The following is a 13740-nucleotide window of genomic DNA, read 5'->3' on the forward strand; positions in this document are numbered from 1 at the left end:
GGCGAGAATTGGATTAAAAAAAACAACGCCATGGCTATGGAATAAACATATGTAACAGTTCGCTAACGTATTCCCCAGCATTTTCTAGTGTTTACCCTTTGGCCGGATTGATGCAAACAAATGAAAGTGGAATTTACTGTGGTGCTTTGCTGCAGCAGCCAATAAAACCTGCTGACATTACACTGTATGGGAGCAGCAAGCCGGCCGGTCAGCCAAGGGCACATGCTCCAGTGGCAGGCGGCGCGCCGCGAGCTCTCCTGGGAATTGTAGTCCGCCGGCTCCGGGACTGCAGTCGGAAGTGAAGGAATCGCCGGGCCCCGGAGAACTACAACTCCCAGCGGCCCGCGGGCTGTGGAGCCGGCAGGAGGAGGTGGCGAAGCTCGGGCTCCGATGCGGAGACAGCGTCTGTCACTCAGAGAAACTTTGTATCTTGTTGACATTTATTCGTGTCGCCACCGCTCGGTTTTTTTGTATTCCTTAAAAAAAATCCCAATTTTATCTGTAGACCCTCTATTGCTCCCTGTCTCTCGCTCTCTCTCTATCTCCGGCCCCATGCAGTCTGAGTCGGGAATTGTTCCGGATTTTGAAGTCGGAGAGGAATTTCATGAAGAAGCGAAAACGTTTTACGAGCTGAAGAGTCAACCACTGAGCCGCAGGTTAGTAGGAGAGTTGTTGAGCCGCTTGGGGTGTTGGTGTTGAGCTGCCCGCTGCAGGCTGCGGACACTGTCACTGTCAGTGTCAGTGAAGCCGCTCCTCCTCTCCCAGCCCAGGACAAGGTGTCGGTGTCCGGGCACTGGCCGGGTAGGGAGGGGGCGAAGCGACCATTCACTGACACCCCACACATTCCTCGGACTGTTTACCTCGTCCCAAATGTCAACACATTCCACACTTGAAGTGTGCCGGCGATAGTTGTGTTTATTTATATAAAAAAAAGCTGTGTAAAACAACGTGTTAGCTCTGAAAAGCCTTTTATTAAAACATTCTCCTTGCATTGTGTCTGCTGAAGGGGCGAGAATTCTCTGCATTCTGCGATTGAAGTTGTAGCTTAAGCCAAGGAGGTAGCCCAGTGCAAACGCTCGGCATTGCTTTCCGAAACAGAAATTCGGTTCACCGCTTACGGCACAATAATGGACCAAGGCTCTCATCAATCCTTAAAAAAGGAAAGAAAATCCCTGCTGATCGGCTTGTGAGAGCATTTTGTTGTTGTTGTTGTTGTGTAGATGTAATTAAATTGGGAAGTCAAATCTGACAGCTCGAATAATTGGTTGGTATTTATCAGATTTTAACTTATGGAACTCGGACACGTTGCATATTTGTAAGCATGTATATTTATTTTGTACACTTAAACTGGTGTCTGCTTGGGTGCTGTAGTAAAGACGTTGGATGAACTGATTTTAAAGAACACTTCTTGTAAACACATTGCCCAATTTATTTTTTAGTATTCATGCTATACGCGACCGAGATATTCACCGGGGTGAACCAACAATTAAACCATATGGTAAGCACAGATGCTGTGACTAACCCTCTCGGGGTTAGTGTATGTATAGCCAAGGTGTTTCCAGGAGCTACTTTATTTGTTCAGGTGACACAACATAACAAAAAAATGTGCGTTTTGGAGTCTGATGATAAGAGCGCATCTCTTGTTTCATGACAAGCACTAATTGCAGGATTGGTAAGTTTTTATATTGGGTGTCACTGATCCCATATTACTTGATCTCATATAATCATGCAAAGGTATGATCACGGTTAGGAGAGAACATTTAACACTATATATTGCCCTAGACAGAACTAAGTTATCCCACAACCAACATCTCAGCAGTCCTGCCACATCCACCCATAAATGGAGGCAGACAAACAAACAACAGGAGGAGAGGGCTCCACCAATATCCCCATCCTCAATGATGGGGGAGCCCAGTGCAGCCATGCAAAAGACAGGGCTGAAGTATTTGCAACCACCTTCAGCCAGAAGCACAGTGTGGATAATTCTTCTTGGCCTCTTCCTGTAACACAGATACCAGTCAATTTGATTCACTTCATGTAACCTCAAGAAATGGCTGAAGGTACTGGAAACTGCAAAAGCTGTGGGCCCTGATAACATCCCTGAAGTAGTACTGAAGACTTGTGCTCCAGAACTAGACATGCCCTAGGCCAACACTGGCATCTACCCAACAATGTAAAAAATTGCCCAGGTACATTCTGTGCACAAAAAGCAGAACAAATCCAATCTGGTCAATTGCCACTCATCAGTCTCCTCTCGATCATTAGCAAAATGATGGAAGGTGTTGTCGACAATGCCACTGAATGGCCCTACAATAATCTGCTCACTGACGTTCAGTTTGGGTTCTGCCAAGACCACTGGGCTCCTGACTTATTACAGCCTTGGTCAAAACATGGACAAAAGAACTGACCTTGAGGTGAGCATGACTTGTCCTTAACATCAAGGCAACAATGAATCAAATTGACTGGCATCTGTGTTACTGGGGCCCTCAGGAAGAGGCCAAGAAGCCCTGGCAAAATTGATGTCAATGGAAATGGGGAAAACTCTCCATTTGTTGGAATGATACCTAGAACAAAGAAAGATGATTGATCTCCAGCAACCACAATCATCTCAGTCCCATGACATCACAACAGGAGTTCCTCAGGGTAGTGTCCTAGGCCCAACCATCTTCAGCTGCCTCATCAATTATCATTCCATTGTAAGGTCAGAAGTGGGGATGTTTCCTGATGACTTTATAGTGTTCAGTACCAGTCGCAGCTCCTCACATACTGAAACAGTCTGTGTCTCTATGCAGCAAGACCTAGACAATATCCAGGCTTGGGCTGTTAAATGGCAGTAACATTTATGCCACACAAGTGCCAGCAATGGCCATCTCGAACAAGACAAAATCTAACCATCTCCCCTTGACATTCATTAGCGTTAGCATTGCTGAGTCCCCCACTATCAACATCCTGGGGGTTACTTTTGACCAGGAACTGAACTTGACCAGCCATTTTTTTAATGAAATGTGGGCTTCACTGGCTGGGCCAGCATTTATTGCCCACCCCTAGTTGCCTTTGAGAAGCTGGCGGTGAGCTGCTTCCTTGAACCTCTGCAGTCCATGTGGTGTAGGTACATTCCCAGTGCTGTTAGGAAGGGAGTTCCAGGATTTTCAGCCAGTGATAATGAAGGAACAGCGATATATATCCAAGTCAGGATGGTGAGTGACTTGGAGAGGAACTTCCAGGTGGTGGTGTTCCCATCTATTTGCTGCCCTTGACCTTCTAGTTGATAGTGGTCATGGGTTTGGAAAGTGCTGTCTAAGGAGCCTTGGTGAATCCCAGCAGTGCATCTTGTAGCTAGTACACATTGCTGCTACAGTACATAGGTGGTAGAGGGAGTGAATGGCACCACATCCACAAACAATCAAGCAGGCTGCTTTGTCTTGGACATTGTCAAGCTTCTTGAGTGTTGTGGGAGCTACATTCATCCAGGCAAGTGGGGAGTATTCCATCACACTTCTGACTTGTGCCTTATAAATATACTATATATAAATACTGTAGCTAAAAGAACCGGTCAGAAATTGGGAATCCTGAGGCGAATAATTCACTCGCCTCCTTGACTCCCTACAGCCTGTCCACCATCTACAAGACACAAGTCAGAAGTATGATGGAATACTCTTCACGTGTCTGGATGAGTGGAGTTCCAACAACACTCATTAAGCTTGACGCCTTCCAGGACAAAGCAGCCGGCTTAATTGGCATCCCATTCACCAACTTAAACATTCACTGCCTCCATTATTGATGTACAGTGGCAGCAGTATGTACCGTATACAAGATGCACTGCAGCAACTCGCCAATAGTCCTCCTTTGATAGCACCTTCCAAAACCACAACCGCTACCACCTAGAAGGACAAGGACAGCAGTCGCACAACACAACACCTTCAAGTTCTCCTCCAAGCCACACACCACCCTGACTAACGATATCACCATTTCTTCACAAATGCTCGGTAAAAATCCTGGAACTCCCTTCCAGTGCTGTGGGTGCTCCTTTGACAGCACCTTCCAAAACCAGACCGCTACCATCTAGAAGGATAAGGGCTGTGGACAGATGGGAACACTACCACCTGGAAGTTCCCCTCCAAGCCACTCACCATCCTGACTATGAAACATATTGCTGCTGCTTCACTGTCTCTGGGTCAAAATCCTGGAACTCCTTCCCTGACAGCACTCTGGGTGTACCTACACCACATGGACTGCAGCAGTTCAAGAAGGCAGCTCACCACCACCTTCTCAAAGGCAATTAGGGATGGGCAATAAATGCAGGCTTAGCTAGCGATGCCCAAATCCCATGAATTAATTTTTAAAAAACCTACACTAGATGGACTGCAGCATTTCAAGAAGGTGGCTCATCATGACCTTCCCAAGGGTAACTGAGGATGAGCAACAAATGTTGGTTTTGCTAGCAATGCCAACATCCCATGAAAGAATTTAAAAAAGTGAAGAATGTGGTTCACTTAAATACCTCCAACCAATCATTGCTGTAGAAAATAGCAACACGTGTTCCTTCTACCATTTAATCAGTTTACAAGTAACTTATTCTGATTCTGTTCATTTATAAAGAGAATTTTTTTGCAAGAAATATTGTACCCTTTCCTTTCAAACTTATTGAGCTCTATCCTGAAGCAGATTGTAGCCAAATCTTATGGTGCTCAGAACCACACCCATGATCTACCCTCAGCCCTAATTACTGTAGTATAATAATCTGTTGTCCAGTGCAGATTAGATCACATTGGATTTTAAAGTGCCATACTATTTTATTTGTGAAATTTTACCTTTAGATCTGTTTATCTTACATGCTTTTAGTTATTTCTATGACATGTGATTAACTAACACAAGTGATTGTTTTCTTCTACCTGCCCCCAGAGACAGGTGTATTTTTCCAGGTTATTTCTACACCTGCTTCTGGTAGCTTAATCTTTTGGTGGTAACAATTTGTTGTTCTTGAAGTAAAGCTTTTCTGCAGTGTGCTCTGTTTTGCATCGTTAGAATGTATCTTAACATTATTATGTAAACTAAAAGGATTCAGTATGATAGCGTTGTTTAATTTTGGTGAAGGCAATAGCAAAACAGCCCACGGAAATGTTTTTTTAATATCTAGTTTAACTATGATTTTTAATTCACTCAATAAGCTTGTGGAGCAAAGGAACATGAGTCAGCCATTTAACCCCTCGACCCTGTTTTGCCAAAGCACATTCAACAAACTTAACGTTACTGTTATATCTTTGAGAGTCTTGAGTAAAAAATGTCTTTGCGTGCAGATAGTTTAATCTGCTTTTGCACATTAGTTTTGAGCTCAGGTTTCTTCACTTTTATCTGCTGCCTTGAGCTCAGTTTCCTCCTTGATAATTAATTTGCCGTTTAAAATCACTTTCTTTCCTCAATATTACCTGTCTTCATCGCTACCTCTCTTCCTTTTTCCATAACCCTAATTCATGCTTTAATTGCCTCATAATTGGAGTTCTCCAAGCTCTCCACACCAGCCTCCACACTTCAATCATCCAGCCATTCAGAATCCTGTATAGTGTTTTCACCCAAGTGGGGTCTATCACCCATCACCTCTGACTTTGTAAAACGTGAAAAGCCTGCTTTAAGATTCAGTCTCAAAAAATTTCCTTATGCCCTTTTCCATGTGCATTTGTCCCGTCTTGTAAAGCATTCTGCATCATCTCTGCAAGTATAGAAGTATAAGGTGTTGCTGTTCAAGTAGAACTGCAGAAGTTATTTTATATTTAAAAGGAAGAGTGCTGCAGTTGTGCGAAATGGCCACCGTGTGGCTTTTCCTTTAGACTGGGCAAATTCACTAGGGTCTGATCAGATAAAGTTATCTAATTCAGTTTGGGTGGAAATTTCAGGCCAAATCCACACAGTTCCTACCCTTTTAGAGAGTACAGAATATGATATTTAAATTCATCTGAAGTAATATACATGCTCTGCAGCAATATATATATATATATATATATATTGCTTTGCTTTCTATTTAGACAGTATACTCTGTAAGAGTTATGTTTTCCAGACTTTTCTATATTAAGACCATGTCATTAGTTGATGAAAACATTGTGGATTAAACATTAAATATTATAGTAATCTATGGTGTTTAAACAGTTTGTGTTATTACAATACAATAAATAATTAGTGGAGGATTGCAGGTTAGCAGTAAAACTTTAATTTTATTGTCGTTCATGGATGGTAGTTTACATATTGCTTGTTCTTGAGCAATTTTATTATATACAGATATCCAGAAGTTATAATCTGTATACATTTATTGTGCTTACTAAATAAAACATTGGGGATTAACATGAATGATGTAACATCTACTGCTAAACTAAGATTGAAGGCTATCTGGATTTATCTTCAATCTCAAGGCAGCCAAGCAGTGCAAGATTAGTTTAACAAAATGCCTGAGCAAGTTGACATTTACTCTGACCAGATAGGGAAATGCTATGAAGTATCGGAAGTGCTGTGGCAATTTACAAGGCACGTGTTATTTACTGTGATGTACTGAAATAAAATACAGAAAAATTGTCTGCAAAGTTCGCAGTGCAAGCCTTCAGTTAAGGGTTCCTAATGTATAACCTAACCTGTACAGTGAAGTAACGAGGGTGTACAATCTGATTTGAAACATTTGAAAACTATATTTTACATTTAGCTATCTAGGTATAAAATGCACTACAGCTTGACAATTGCTGCAAAATACACCTTTCTGAGGACTGTCTTAGAAAACGTGTGAGAATCTTGCATGCTCCCCAGAGTTTATACTGTATTTAATGATAGTAAAGTAACATTTTTGAATATATTACATATGTGTTTTTGTTAGTTTGCTTATGTGTTCCTAAATTAAGATGTGCTAAGAACTCATTGGAGTTAATTATTTGCATTTTGATTTTTTTTTAGTATTTTAGATAAAATGTATTTTTTACAAGGAAGTAATTGAAAACATAAGTAAATAATAAATTTAAGAAAGTTGTTTTAAGGTGTTGGGAAGGATAGAGCAGTGAATCATAGAGCACAGAAGGAGGCCATTCAGCCCATTGTGCCTGTTCTGACATTTTGTAAGAGCTATCAAATTAGTCCCACCCTTGCTCTTTCCCCTTGGTCTGCATGTTTTTAATTTTCAAGTGTTTATCCCATTCTCTTGAAAATGACAGCTGAATCTGCTTTCATCACCCATCCAGATAGTGCATTCCAAATTAGAACCTGTGAATGGTGGTTGAGTTTGTTTTACGCCTTTTACTGTTGTGTTGAACCTGACTACATAAGACGTTAGCAACATATACATGCAGCAACGTTTGTTTCAACTGAGCCAGTGTAGATAAAAACAAAAAACTGCGGATGCTGGAAATCCAAAACAAAAACAGAATTACCTGGAAAAACTCAGCAGGTCTGGCAGCATCAGCGGAGAAGAAAAGAGTTGACGTTTCGAGTCCTCATGACCCAGTCCTCATGCGTCATGAGGACTCGAAACGTCAACTCTTTTCTTCTCCGCCGATGCTGCCAGACCTGCTGAGTTTTTCCAGGTAATTCTGTTTTTATTTTGAGCCTCTGTAGAGTTTGATGTTGTGCATTTTGGACTGTGTAGTATCATTTATAAACATCTAGAAGATTGTTTCAGAATTATGGAACATCTGATGCAGCTTTCAACCAGAGTATTTAAATCTTGCTATTTTTCCTTGTCCCTGATGAGATCTATAATGTTGTCTAATTGCAAAATATTGCAGTTTTCTTTTGGTGTGGCAATCTTCTGAAAGCTCACTCACCAAACCAAATCTTATCTTTGTTTACAATCAGCAGAACAATAGCTTCCAGTGCAGACTCTTGAAACGTATCCAGTGAATAGTCAAAGTTGCTTTTACGAATCAAAGCAAGTTTTATCATCAATTGGTGCCAAATTAGTAGTTGAAGTTTAATGCTACATTGAAAACTAAAAATAGCAAATGTAGTTTTGAAATTTTGACCAAATTGTTCAAAAGAAATGGCAGAGCACAAGGGAAATAATGATTTTCTTTACTCAGCATTTGGGCTTTTCCCTTGTGTATTGTAATTTTACTTTAGTATCTGTATTCAGAAACTGCAATTGTGGGTAGTCTGCTGACATCTGTATTTTGTTTCAGAGTAAAATATTTAGGCCTAGACGTTGCACTGGGAATGTATTATGAATATTTTCAGATTGCATGTGTAATGTATTCATAAAGTTATAAAGCTTTTTAAAAAAGATGTTATTGTCTGTTGTAGGATGAATGATGTAGGTTTTCTCTTCTGATAGTGGTGTACATAGAGATGATTAATCTTCTCCAGAAACAGTGCAGAAACTAGTTGCAGGAGAAAGTTGTGTATTTGACTTTTCAGTCAAGGGAATTTGAGATAACATGAATATAATGTTTGTGTTGTACAGATTCAGGGAGAATTAACAGTGTGTTGCTGCTGAAACCAGAAAAATCAAAGCAAAAAATTGAGAGATTATTTTCACTCATTGAATATGAGCATCAGTGATAAGGCCAGCATATATTACCCATGCCTAATTGTCCTTGAGGAGGAGGTGTGAGCTGCCTTCTTGAACTGCTGTAGTCCATGTGCCATTGATACACTCACACAACAGTTACTTGCTCACATGCTCAGTTTGGGTTCTGCCAGGGCCCTCGGCTCCTGACCATAAATCCTGGAACTCCCTTCCCAACAGCACTGTAGGTGTAATTGCATCAGATGAACTACAGCAATTCAAGAAGTGGTTCACCACCACTTTCTCAAGGGCAACTAGGGATAGGCAACAAATGTTGACCTTGCTAGTATCGCACACATCCCATGAAAGGATTGAAAGTAAACAGTGTTGTTAGGAAGAGACTTCCAGGCTTCTGACCCAGTTAAAGTGAAGGAATGGCGATTATAGTTCCAGGCCATGGTGGCGTGTGGCTTGGAATGGAACTTGCTTCTGATGGTGTTCTCATGCATCTGTTGCCCTTGTAGATGGTACATACTGTGTACCCATGGTGGTGGATGTGGATGTTTAAGCTGGGATGGGGTGCTAATCATTGAGGCTGCTTTCTCTTGGATGGTGTTGAGCTTTTTGAGTGTTGTTAGAACTGCACTCATTCAGGCAAATGGAGAATATCCCATCACATTCTTGACATGTGCCTTGTAGATGGTGGATAGGCTTTGGGGTGTCAGAAGGTGAGTTACTTCAGAATTTTCAGCCTTTGACCTTTTTTTGTTGTCATGGTATTTATGTGGCTGGTCCAGTTAGCTTTCTGGTCAATGGTAACACCCAAAATATTGAAGATGGGGAATTAGACAATTGTAATTACATTGAATATCAAGGGGAGATGGTTAGATTTTCTCTTGTTGGAGATGGTAGTTGCCTGGCATTTGTGTGCTGTGAATTTTATTTGCCACTTATCAGCCAACCTTGAAAATTGTCCAGGTTATGCTGTATGAGGGCATGGACAGCTTCACTATCTGAAGAGTTGCAAATGGTGCTCAACATTGTACAATCATCAGTGAACATTCCCACATCTGACCTTATGATGGAGGGAAGGTCATTGATGAAGCAGCTGAAGATGGTTAGACTTGAGGAACCCTTGCTGTGATGTCCTGGGACTGAGATGATTGACCTTTAATAACCATAAACATCTTCCTTTGTGCTAGGCATGACTCCACCTAGTAGAGAGTTTTCCCCTGATTGATATTGACTTCAATTTTCCTAGCACTCCTTTGTGCCACACTCAGTCAAATGCTCCTTTGATGTCAAGGGCAGTCACTTTCAACTCACCTCTTGAGTTCAGCTCTTTTTCCATGTTTGGGCCAAGGCTGTAGTGATATTGGGAGCTGAGTAGCCCTGGGACAACCCAAACTGAGCATCAGAGAGTAGGAATTGCTGAGTAATACCTCCCTAAACCCCCCTGCCTCTGTACCATCCTCTCCTCGATTAAGGCACATGTTGACATGCCCTTCATTGATCAAGCATCTGGTCATCCCTTTTAATGTTTCATACTGCAAGGTTAGGAGATTAGTGCAAGATTAGAAGAGTGGCAACTTTGCACTATAACTATTCTGTGGCCTTTTTGACTCCTTATCCAGTTTTATGGTAACTTGTATTAAGTTATGATCAGTTTCATGTAATTAAGCTTTCAAAAACTTTGAGATATGCCTCAACACATCCTATGTTGAACACTTGATATCTACAGAGAAAAAACTTTTTACCCATCAGTCTGGGTAAGATTTGGAATTTGGCCCTAGTCTAATGATTTTTACTGATAAAAGTGAATTGCTTAACACACATTTATAATATCTATCTCCTTTAATGTCAGCATTTAAACAGGTTATTTTAAAGAGGTTCTTGTTAAAACAGCCGAGAAAGAAATGTCCTGTAAACATATTAAGCATTTGTCTGCTGAGATTGCCAACAGTCAATTCTAGGCTTAAGAGGCGGTAACCTCCTGTATCATTTAGTCCCTGATTTTACATTTCTCTCTATATGATGATGAGTGAAACTATGACAAAAATAGAAAATAAAACATTTTAGAAATACAATTGATAGCAGATAACCAATGTTGATGTACCAGCTGAAGGAATATGACTTTATAAACTGTGCTGTCTTTTAGATAGGCATTAAATTAAGACCCCATCTACATGTTTAATATGTCATAGATTCCAGATTATACAGTTAGGGTGAACAGGCAATCCTGGCCAGCATTTCTTCTTCAGCCATCATCCAAATACAACTGGCCATTCATCCTGCTGCTGAGTGTGGAATTTTGTGGGCAAAAATGGCAGCTGTGTTTGCCTGCATAACAACAGTGATTATACTTTCAAACTAATTCATTGTGTGTGTAGCATGTTTGGGATATTGCTGAGACACATTGAATAATGTTATATAAGTACAAAAACAAAAAACTGCGGAACAAAAATAAAAATACCTGGAAAAACTCAGCAGGTCTGTCAGCATCTGCAGAGAGGAACACATTTAACGTTTTGAGTCGGTATGACTCTTCAACAGAACTAAGTAAAAATAGAAAAGAGGTGAAATATAAGCTGGTTTGGGTGGGGGTGGGTAGAGCTGGATAGAGGGCCAGTGATATGTGGAGATAGCCAAAAGATGTCATAGACAAAAGGACAGAGTATTGAAGGTGGTGATATTATCTAAGGAATGCGCTAATAAGTGACATTAAGGGTAGAAAGCAGGACAAGCAAGGTACAGATAGCTCTAGTGGGGGTGGGGAGAAGGGATCAAAATAGGCTAAAAGGTAGAGATGAAACAATGGATGGAAATACATTTAAAAATGATGGAAATAGGTGGGAAAAATAAAATCTATATAAATTATTGGGGAAAAAAATGGGGGGTTCGGAAAGGGGGTGGGGACGGAGGAGAGAGTGCATGATCTAAAATTGTTGAACTCAATATTCAGTCCGGAAGGCTGTAAAGTGCCTAGTTGGAAGATGAGGTGCTGTTCCTCCAGTTTGCGTTGAGCTTCACTGGAACAATGCAGCAGGCCAAGGACAGACATGTGGGCATGAGAGCAGGGTAGAGAGTTGAAATGGCAAGCGACAGGGAGGTCTGGGTCATGCTTGCACCTATTTCCATTATTTTTAAATGTATTTCCATCCATTGTTTTATCTCTATCTTTTAGCCTATTTTGATCCCTTCCCCCCACCCCACGCCCAATAGGGCTATCCTGCTTTCTACCCTTAATGTCACTTATTAGCACATTCCTTAGATAATATCACCACTTTCAACACCTCTTTATCCTTTTGTCTATAACATTTTTTGGCTATCTCCACCTATCACTGGCCCTCTATCCAGCTCTATCTGTCCCACCACCCCCCCCTCCCCCCCACCCGCCCCACCCCCAACCCTAACCCTTAAACCAGCTTATATTTCACCTCTTTTCTACTTTTACTTAGTTCTGTTGAAGAGTCATACGGACTCGAAACGTTAACTGTGTTCCTCTCCGCAGATGCTGCCAGACCTGCTGAGTTTTTCCAGGTATTTTTTTTGTTTTATATAAGTGCAAGTTTGTTTGCCTTTTTCTTGAACTTGAAGAATACATAGTTGTACGTGCTTGAGGTGATGTTGAAATTTGTTGTTAGTTGATTTTTATTTGTGTTTTCTTTTGGCATCATTTTCTTGATATTGGAGGCAGCCATATTTCTGGCCATCAGTGAACTAAGTGGCTCAGTCTGCTTGCCTGTACAGGCCAGTGAAGCAAACTTTGGGGAAGGTACATCCAGCAGAAATAATGGTAGTTGTTTCACAGATATTTTTGACTGCTATGGAAAAAATAGATTGGTTTCTACGTTGTCTAGAACTCTGGGGCTCTGTATACTTTGACTACTCTGTTTTACACTTTTTTTGGGCATCCTGTTTAAAATTACATTAAAGGATTGTGTTTGAAATTTCACATGTACATTCCATACATAGGTGTACAAACATTCAAATTGAATCACGTAAGACAAAACCTATATATCATCTAACCTTCAGACATCTTCCGTGGCAAAACAGAACAGGTCATGCATGGACTCAACTGTGCTAGTGCTGGCTCATTCTCAGCTGGTAGGTTGTACACTTGCTGCATAGTTAGATCTACAGTAAGTTACCTTATCCATTATCAAAGTTAACCTGAGAAGGAGCTCACAAAAGTCTAGTAATGAAATGATTGCTGCATTAAACAAATGGTTAATGTCAAACTTCAACACAACTAGAAGTATAGCCAAAAGTTTGAGGTGAGTCTGTTTACTGTTTGATGTCAGACCACCCATATTTGCTTTTATTTAAAATCCAGAAATCAGATTTTGGTAAAAATGATTAATGCTCTTAGGAATTTTATTATTTGCAGAGATTTTTGTAATTATTTATATGATATGCACTTTAACATAAGGGACTTTTAATATTTATTTGATTTAAAGATATGTATAATGATTAACAAAAAATTTGTTGTAATATCTCCCCATTCTAAAACAAAGATAATGTACCATTGAACTTTTAGAAAGAATAAAAAAATTAGTGGTCCAATTAGTTCACAGACACCTAATGGCCCTGCTATTTACAAGGAGGGTGCGGGGAGTGTGGTAGTGATGGGGAATCCTGGGGTGTGAAGTCCTGCCAATATTGACAACAGGATCTTATTATCATTCTCTTCTGATTCCCGCCTGACAGCCGACCAAAATAACATGCTAGCTGGCTGTTAGGTGGGACAACCAGAGACAGGAGGCCGCAGTCGGGGATCATTGTGGCTGGTTGTAGAAAGTGGGAGAGATCAGAGCTTGGTGATGTTTGGGTGGTGGGGTGATACTTGAATTTTCTTTTGATTAAAATTCTCTATCTCTGTGATGTGTTTTTTGAATCCTGGGATACTTGGCCTGCAGCTGTTGAATTTAAATCCAGCTCCTCTGGATACACCCACTCTTCACAATCCAAGGCTGTGAGAATGGTGGTAGGTATCTATGCTGTGGTTAGAGGTTGCATTGCCTGATTTTTAATTTTTAACCACCTCCTTTCATGGCAGGCATTGAACATCAAGTCCAGTCTACTTTTTGGGGCAGGGCTGTCATGTATTTTGTAATACATTCTTTGATATGCTTTTGAAGATAGATGTGACAGTGCAATTCTGTTTAACCAGAAATAAAATTTGTTACAGCCTTTACTGCTAATAATAATTAGGATTGGTGGATCTTAAGACTTCAAAGCCTGGTTAGTGGAAATTTCTCACTTAG

General features: G+C 40.7%; 1 protein-coding gene across 1 annotated transcript in view; it reads left to right on the forward strand.

Annotated features, from left to right (window-relative positions):
- Window positions 1–360: 360 nt before the first annotated feature.
- LOC121280154 (microphthalmia-associated transcription factor-like) overlaps window positions 361–13740 on the forward strand; it is a 317345-nt gene continuing 303965 nt past the window's right edge. Inside the window, exon 1 of the mRNA XM_041191849.1 lies at window positions 361–656. Coding sequence (XP_041047783.1) covers window positions 391–656 — 266 coding nt within the window. The 5' untranslated portion in view covers window positions 361–390. The remainder of the gene's footprint in view (window positions 657–13740) is intronic.

Source organism: Carcharodon carcharias, chromosome 7, assembly GCF_017639515.1.
Source record: "Carcharodon carcharias isolate sCarCar2 chromosome 7, sCarCar2.pri, whole genome shotgun sequence".
Taxonomy (NCBI): domain Eukaryota; kingdom Metazoa; phylum Chordata; class Chondrichthyes; order Lamniformes; family Lamnidae; genus Carcharodon; species Carcharodon carcharias.